At 42.0% G+C, this 9176-nt stretch overlaps 1 protein-coding gene across 1 annotated transcript; it reads left to right on the plus strand.

Annotated features, from left to right (window-relative positions):
- The first annotated feature begins 5689 nt into the window (after positions 1-5689).
- Positions 5690-9176, plus strand: LOC116034481 (transcriptional repressor scratch 2-like). The gene is made up of 2 exons (XM_031277167.2): positions 5690-6160; positions 7843-9176. Exons 1-2 carry the CDS (start codon positions 6004-6006, stop codon positions 8652-8654), a joined length of 969 nt encoding a protein of 322 aa, XP_031133027.1. The 5' UTR covers positions 5690-6003; the 3' UTR covers positions 8655-9176.

The following is a 9176-nucleotide window of genomic DNA, read 5'->3' on the forward strand; positions in this document are numbered from 1 at the left end:
AGGGCTGGTTCAGCGAAAAGAGGAGGTGTGTTCAGGCGCAAACGTTCTCTGGTGCTATTTTGCAGTTTCAGAAAACAATTCCGCCACAGACCAGGAAAAACCTAGTCTAAAGTCAGTGGCGCATTATTCAGATGCTATTTTAGGGGCGCATGCTTGGCCATAATGTAGCGTGTGCACAACGAGCATACACTTTGCTTCTCTCATCTACACGGACACAGCAGTTCCCATTTTTGCAAACCATACATAATTACAAGGAAAAATATGACTTAAAATGCGCTTCATGTGTTTGGATAGGTCAGGAGGCACTTTACAGTACAGTCCTCAAAAAGTCAATGCTTCTTTGTGGCTTGTTGTGTTTTACGGAGATGTAGTGGAGGGAGGAGGAAGGGGCACAACAGGAGCACGTGGTGCGTTTGGAGGCCCACGCTCCATGGCTGCAGCAATCCTCTCCAGACTTGAGGAGATGCGCCCGAGAGGCCAACATCGCCACCCTGTCAAGACGGGCATTTATACTTTGCCGCATCCCGGACAGCTCCCGCTCCATCCCTGACGAGAACGTTGGTCTCCTCGGCTGTGAACCACTCCTGCCGTGCCCCTGGCAAATCCGCCATCATAATAGCAATCCGCCATGGAACAAGCGTGCCTGCTTTTAAAGGGAATGTGAGATGCCGCTCTGATTGGTTTATTGCACGTTACGCCCAAACCACACCTATGAGTAATGTAGCTACTTCAGACCAACCCATTTTTGATTTGCGTCGGGCGCAAGAGTAATTTATCCTGCCGGTATAATAGCAACAGCGCCTGAGATCCGCCCACAAAGCTACTTGCGTTTCGCGTTTGATACTTGCGTTTCAGATTGTTAAAATAGGGCCCTAGATGTATGAAGTCACTGACTATACCAGAATTAAACAAGGCAGATTAAGTTGTCACACTTGACCTTATTATCATAAAATAACTCCTGAAATACATTTAGCACCAAACAGTGTAAAATGAACTAAGGAGGGATTCTTCCTGTAGTTTTACATTTTTGTAAATGTACCTTTATGCTGTTTTCCCCAGAGTGACTTAAGATGATCGATATCATTCTCATATGAATACAGAGTTGGAGCCAGAATGTTGTTAGCCTAGCTTAGCATAAACACGGGAAGCAGGGAGAAACAGCTAGCATGTCTTTCTAACCCCCCTCTAAAGCTACTACTGAACACATCTTGTTTGTTTAAGTCACACACAGACGTGTAAAAATGACAATTTTTGATTTTATGTGGTGTTATTTCAATTACAAACAACAGTATATTCATCCACCCAACATTTCTGTGATGACAAAACCCAAGGAAGCTGTACTTGCGCCTGGTTGTTGTCTGCCAAGATTGAGCTTCAAATGTGTTGGTAGGCTTTTTTCTTTTTACTTTGGACAGAATCAGGATAGCTTATTCCCCCTGCTTCCAGTCTTTATGCTAAGCTAGGCTAACTACGCCTGGACTGCGGTTCTTTAAAAGTAATAATCTGAAAGATTTGCATTTAAATAAATGTCTGTTTAGTCCCTATATATTGCAGATTGAGGTAACATAATAGTGATTGAGTCTACGGCCCGCTGATGAAAGCCCTTGCATTTGCAGTATTATGACCTGGGTGGCCCATTGGCGGGAAAAATCACACATGGCGCGCGTTTAGTGATAGTTTTCTATTACCCAGCTAGCGTTGTGAGTTAACGGTTACTATATATATATATATATATATATATATATATATATATATATATATATAAACACAATTACCAAAAACACAATTACGGTTTATAACCTTAGGTGCCGCCACAGATATCGAAAAGGAAATCTTTGAGATTGTATCTTTAACGTACAGACATGAGAGTGGTATTAATCTGCTCATCTCACTCTCATAAGTAAACAGAGTATTTCCTAAAATGTTAAACTATTATTAGTTTTTACAATTTAGAAAATTTGTAGTAAATAATAATGCACCTGTTGTTTCACTATCTATCTCATAACTTCATCTGCCATCAGGCATTTCACCATCCTCTCTATTCAACATATTTTGCCTTCATCGCTGTGGTTTTTCCATTTTGGACAGCATCTGCAGCTCTGGCCCGGCTGGTCCCCCGAGACTCTGACATCCACCGGAGAAGAGGCCAGTGACTTGTGTGATTGATGACCCCCAGAATGGAAAGGAGAGAGATGGACAGATTCCTTTTATCAGGATTGAGGTCTGACTAGATTAAAATGCAGTTGTACAACGCCTCCTCCCCCATTTTTTGGCATCCCTGTTGGCCTCCTCAGCCTCCCCACTCTATTCCAGTCAGTCACCTCACCTGACGGCTGGCAGTTTTTTCCTCATCTTCCCCACTGACCTCTCATCCCACCTCCCCACTCAAGGTGACATGGTGCGGACGTGGCCGATTGTGCGAGACTTTAACCAGTCACTTCCAAATTGACTTGAAGTGTTTTGTTATTTGGTTCTGCAGAGAAGTGTACAAGACAAATCTCAGTGGAACGTTTCTAACACCATTTGCACAAAGCTGGTTGGTAAAAAAAGAGTATGAAATATGTTGGACCATAAATCACAAGTCACTCTCCGCAGCTAACCACAATCAACCCTTGAAAAAACATGCAGAGTGAAGAGGGGGAATTCTCCTTTTCTCACTCACTAAGTACTGATTAAAAGAAAAGAGACAATCACTCTCATTCACTGGCGTGCAGCTGCCTTATTGTCAGATGGCAGAGTGGGAGATTTTTGTGGAGGTGCTGAAAAGATGCCTCAGTGAAAAGGACCTGCGTTTGTTTTTCAGATGGCTCTCTAATGGCTGGATGTGATTAACACAAATTATCTCACTTATCACAACTCAACAGGCTCAGATAGTCTGCATTCTCTGCAACACTGCTTAACATGTATTTAATCAGACTCAGCAGTCAGTATCACATACACAAGGACAGCAATGACCAGATTTCTCTAGCAGAAATCCTCCATTTCTGGCTGTGTATCTCCTCTTTGTGACTTTAAGGGGATCATTCTTAAAATAAATATATAAAATGATGGAGTCAGTTTTGTGTTTTCCATATCCATGTCCAGTTTGTGCATACATTTACATACAAGACCTCATGGTGCACAAAATAACACAATTCTAAGCAAAGTTGCTTATAAAAGGAGTTATGGAGTTATTTTATATTATTCAGATTGTTATGTATTGTCACATTATTACAAATCTCAAGAAAAGACCAATAGCAACAATGTGTTTGTTCATGTCTCAATACTTTCTGGCTACTCTACCAAGTCTGTTATATGGTTTTTAAAAGACCTCCAGGTTAGCCAAACTCATTTGTATAAAAAAAAACAAAGGTGCACAAAAATAAAATAATGACATCATCACACACAAAAAAGCATCCATCACCAACACCCCCCCTCTTTTTTCCAGGGAATAAAATAGCAATGTAACTGCATTCTGTGATTAGCAATTAGTATAATGTTATCATAACACACATTTGGTGCCCTAGCGAGTATTTGTGGCAGTAGGATGGTGTGTGTGGGATTGAGTCAAAATAAACTACAGGGTGTGTTCGTGGTGATGAAGGAACATGCCAGCCAGTGCAACAGTGTGGCTCACTGATGAGTTTTTATGGCACGGAGGAAGAAGATATATCAGGCTGTGACACACACAATACTTTTTGTTGACAGTAAGAAAAATAAATAATATTGCCTATTTCATACATTAAGACGAAGATTTAAAAACATAATACCATTATTGGTCAGAACCTGTGAGTTAGTTGTACAGTAGACCAGGATAGGGATCAATTCTCTTCTGGTCACTGTATGATGTACTAAATGAAAATCCCCCCCTTCTGTCTGTGAGAATATATTACATTTTTATGATCCAGTCATACTGAAGTGTACCTTGCAGAGCCATCTGTGGGTGAGCTGTCCAGGTGGCGTTTAGGCTGCTGCCGTCTCTCTGGCCAACCAGAATTTGACCTAGTGACCCGGCAGGCACCCAGGGGTCAGCCTGTCACAGACACACCAGACCGGAAGTCACTGTGGGGGCCTTTTTATCCAGATGAGGGTTATATCGTTATACGGAGGGCTGAGGGCTCTTCCGAGAGACATAAAACAGCCAGGGACAGGGACAGTGGGAGTGACAAATAGACATGTTAAACCTGTAGGCTGATGTCACAGAAATGTAGAGCTAACTGAATACAAGTTTTATTTGAATAACATATCCCCCTAATGTATCTTCATTTGAATGTTTTGGGTATGCCTTATACATATCTGTAACACAAGACCTGTGTCATGCGCGGTATATGGTATTACACAGGAGGCTTTGTTTTTGGTTGAACAAACTCTTTTTTGAATGGGGGTATGTGTGGAGAGTCTCGCATTTGAAAATCAAATATAAATATTTTTTATATATATATATATATATATATATATATATATATATATATATATATATATATATATATATATATATATTTTGAAATGTGGAAGGGCTTTGTGCACAATCATGATATGCGTGTGACTAGATGAACTCCTAAGATTGCAAACACACAATATTATCTGTAATTTTTGTGAAACGGCAATGAGGGTGGGAGGCAGAGTGGGCAAGGGCATGTCTCCCTTTCTGTTTGTATGCATTATTTGTATATTTATATGATTATGCCAACTTGTGAGGATGGTGTGAAAATGAATAAAAAGTTGGTCACAGAAAGCATACATGAAATGAATAAATGGGACTTGGACATGGTAAGGTTAACTGTTACGAGGTCAGTACATACTGTACATTCAGAAAATATAATTAAAATCTTAAACATGCTCTGTCAGACTAAAAATATTTAATTTCAACAATATGAGAAATAAGTTCTCATGAAAAAGACATGAAATTCTCTCACAGATTTCTCTCTCTGAATTGTATCATTAATTAATTAATAAATGTAAAAAAAACAGTTACTATTATGAATGGTAAAAAGCTGAAGTTAAGGAGCTGGTTAGGTGAAAGGATTTGAACGGATTCAAAATAATAAGTAAACAAGACTAAGAAATGATGTTCCATTTATTTGTTTCCCATATTTAGTACTTGACATTTTCTGATACTACAGACACAGTTATTATTAAAAGTACTGAGATTCCATAAAATAAGCAACACGTTAAGGGACCTAAATGCAGGTACTTGTATGTAAATTATGGTGACTCTGACCTAAATGTGATGAAAATGCACACAACCCAATCCATAATCTGATTTACACACTGTTTCTGCAGGTTAATGTTTCTATAATAAGCAGGATGTTTGGATGATGATGATGATGATGAAGAAATATCAGAGGTGGTGGTGCTGTTAGTAGGGAGTAAGGGGGTGTGTGTTTGGGGCAGCATAAATTGTGTTAGCTACTTCATTGAAAGACAATGGAGGACAAGATGTTGTCTGTAGTGTCACCCACGTGCTTCTGCACCACTATTGTCTGCTCTCCTTCCCTGGGAGAGGGGAGATGGAGGGGTGAAAGGAGGAGGAGGAGAATGTAGGAAGAGGTGGGTTAGTTGACTGCTCTGTGTGTATGTGCATGTGTGTGTGTGCAAGCGGGGAGAAGCACAGACGGCTCGTGGTAATTTGATGTGTGTCCCTGGGGATGTTTGATGGATTAATGCTAAGCAGTTCCCTCTTCCAAAGCACCACCTGATCTTTGGGGCTTGTGCCCCACATATAAAAGGCTGCAGTAGTGCTGAGCTCAGCTAGTCCAGCCGTCTCTCTCTCTTTGTGTTTCTGTCTTCCTCTCCATCCTCCCTGTCCTCTGATTTCTCTCTCTCTGCTGCTTTCACTACATTCTCTTTCCCTCTGGTTTTAAACCTTTTTTTCTTCAATTCTCCTGCTGTTTGGCCTGTTCAAGAAGGCCACCTGAAGCTCAGTACATTTCTGCTCTTTTCTTTTTTTTATCACCAGCCTGTTCACATTTTTCTATGAGGCTCTAGCATCAGTTTTTTTTTTTTTTTTATCACGGAAAGAAGATGCCACGTTCCTTTTTGGTGAAGCAGCCGAAGGTTCACGATTTCTCATCTTCTAACTACTACCATCAGCAGCAGCAGCACTGGGACGACTCTTACACTGTGACACATGCCATCACAGAGTCTGCGACCAACTTGGCGGTGCGTTTGAGTGAAAATGGTAAGTTTCTCTCTGAGTTGTGTTTTCAACTTTTTGTGTATTTCTGCTGCAGTAGCTATTGATTTCTTTATTTGGCGATGATCCATATGGTCTGTCGCACAAAAATGGAGAAAACAAATCTCAAATAGCAGACAGAGATTCATGAAACGGTGTTTATATTGTTGTCTTTGCTACCTAATCGCTCTGTAAAATCCCAAAACAACCCACAGGCATTGCTCGCCCCCCTTCCGTATGCCTCAGGACTTTTGTTTTCCAACTCTGCGGATGCTAAATAGTATTCAGGTCACGCTGGCTCAATCTGCTTAACACTCAAACCAGATCACACAGCAGCCTTTGGCTTTAATACTATTGTATATGAATGATGAGATATACGCATACACGTGCATTAGGCACAAAATCTGATGCAAGCCTTTGTCAGGTCCAACTAGAAAGAAGGAAAAAAATACTGGGGAGAAAGCAGATAGCCACATGGGACTGTGTTGTCCTTAGATGGTGCAGTTGCCCTTGAGTCTCTCCTCTCATCATCCACCCCCCTCATTCATCTCTCCATCTCTCTCCATCTGATCCTGCAGGATGTTAGATAGCCACAGGGAGTAGGATTGCAGCAACACAATCCATATGTGGAGCAGGGAGAGGTGATGGAACAGGGTTTTTAGAAGATGGGTATTGACTGGAAAATAGAGAGTGCTGCAGGTAATTCAATAAAGTGCAACATGAGCAGTACATTGGCAGACAGTAGATTTTCATCCAAGGGATTTCTACAGAGGCTGGATGTGAGAACAACCCTGCGATACAAACAATATGGTGTGTGTGTGTGTGTTTGTGTGTTTGCCTTTGAGAAACATCCAAAGAAATGTGTGCTTTGAGTGGATTCAGCCCCCCCCTCCCACTCCCCCCTTCACCAGCCTCACAGATCTTGTATTCAAGTTGAATCATTTGTCCCCCAGATTTAGGATGCCAGCTGTCTGCTTCCCTTTGTGTTCCAGTGTGTGTGTATGTGTGTGTGTGTGTGTGTGTGTGTGTGTGTGTGTGTGTGTGTGTGTGTGTGTGTTGGGGGAAGTGGGCTCAATATACCATTGACTGCTGTCAAGATCAGACCCCACTGCCCCAAAGCCCTCCCTTCCCTCTTTGCCAAATCGCAGCCCCCACCTGTCACTCAATCTCTCCCTTACCATACTCATGAACACTCTCAAAAACACCACAGATGGGGAATGATCTGATTAAAATGATTTAGTGATTGAGGGGATTTCACTGCTGAGACGCTCTGTTTTGATCACCCCCCCCCTCCTCTCGCAGATTTAAATGTGCTACTGCTGCGAGGCAGCGACAGGTGGATCGATCAGGAGCCAAACTATTGCTCTACTGACAATGTCAGCACATTGTGTATAACTCGTATTCAGCCACAATGTGCCTTTCACCTCCCCCATGATAGCACTTGTTGGAGCCAGTAAAGGTAGGCTATTGATTGGGGCAGAACTGTGCACCACTCATTAATATTTCATTCCCAAAGCTTGCTGAACCTTGCACTTACAAATAGCTTCCTGTATAGGTTTCGTATTGATTAGAGGTTTGGTTAAGAGGGCACTTTTCATCAGAGGTTATTGAGATTATGAAGATGTTCCATGTATTCCAATAAAACATTTTTTTTTATCCTATTATTAATTGTCTTTTTCCTTTCTCAGGCTACATCCACGATTACATCATCCCCTCAGTGTTGCAGAGCACAAAGGAACCAGGTCATGAGCAGGACGGACTCTCCTCAATGCCCCTGTACTCCCCAGGTGGCAGCGGCGGGGAAGAGTTCTCCGACCACGACATGGAGCATCCGGACAGTCCCGTTTCTAGTGGCACAGTCGAGTCAGACAGTAGCAGCCCTGAGTTGGAGGCGTGCGGCATCAACACCTTCCTCATCTCTGATGGCCGCTCCCACCGTAGGCCAAACCAGAGGTGTCCGCGCAAGGGAGGCAGCCAATCGGACAGCAGTGAGGGTGTCGGCTCGGCAGACTGCAGCCCCACCAAAGGGAAATCCAAAGGGCGCCACATGTGCGGCGAGTGTGGCAAGTCTTACGCCACGTCTTCCAATCTGAGCAGACACAAACAGACACACCGCAGTCTGGACAGCCAACAGGCAAGGAAGTGTCCCACCTGCCACAAGGTGTATGTGTCCATGCCAGCACTGGCCATGCACATGCTGACCCATGACCTGAAGCACGAGTGCACGGTGTGCGGCAAAGCCTTCAGTCGACCCTGGCTCCTGCAGGGCCACATGAGGTCCCACACTGGAGAGAAACCGTTCGCCTGTGCCCACTGTGGCAAAGCCTTCGCTGACCGCTCCAACCTGCGTGCCCACATGCAGACGCACTCAGCCTTCAAGCACTATTCCTGCAAACGCTGCCACAAAAGCTTTGCACTCAAGTCATACTTAAACAAGCACTACGAGTCGGCCTGCTTCAAAGGGCACCAACCAGAGGACGACAGCAGCTCTGAGGACTGATTGGGAAATATTTATCTTTTTCATTTCTATTTATATACTTTTTAATAGTTCCTACAACAAAGTGAGAAAAAGCTTGCCACTTCTCAGGCTTGTCACATGCATGCATCATAATCCTGCCTTTTGATATAAGCAATAACCTCACTTGAAATTATTCAGGAATTATGTATGAAATTCATAAAAATCTCAGTGTTGATCACAAATATACAATATTTATATTGTTTTTTTATCAATTAAATTGAAATAATTTACATGCCAGTATTATTTTATATGATGCATTTTACCTCACACATATCTTATTTAAAAATGTATTTGTGTATTTATTAATTTATTTTAACTATTTATTTGCCCATTTTGAAGATTATTTATTTATTATTGGTTGATGTATTTGTAAATTTAACATGGATTTATTGGAAGCCATGTATTGGATTTGTTGAAAACAAAAGCCAATATATATTCTGACACTATTTCTCTGTCTGATCAATTTGGTGATGACAATAAAACTGAAAATAAATAATTACTAAA

This window comes from Sander lucioperca, chromosome 6, assembly GCF_008315115.2.
Source record: "Sander lucioperca isolate FBNREF2018 chromosome 6, SLUC_FBN_1.2, whole genome shotgun sequence".
NCBI classification, from domain to species: domain Eukaryota; kingdom Metazoa; phylum Chordata; class Actinopteri; order Perciformes; family Percidae; genus Sander; species Sander lucioperca.

Excerpts from the sequence above, each read along its gene's own strand:
- LOC116034481 (XM_031277167.2), top strand. The coding sequence starts at position 6,004 with ATGCCACGTTCCTTTTTGGTGAAGCAGCCGAAGGTTCACGATTTCTCA. Across the intron at positions 6,161-7,842 it reads GGTGCGTTTGAGTGAAAATG|GCTACATCCACGATTACATC; the intron begins GTAAGTTTCTCT and ends TTCCTTTCTCAG.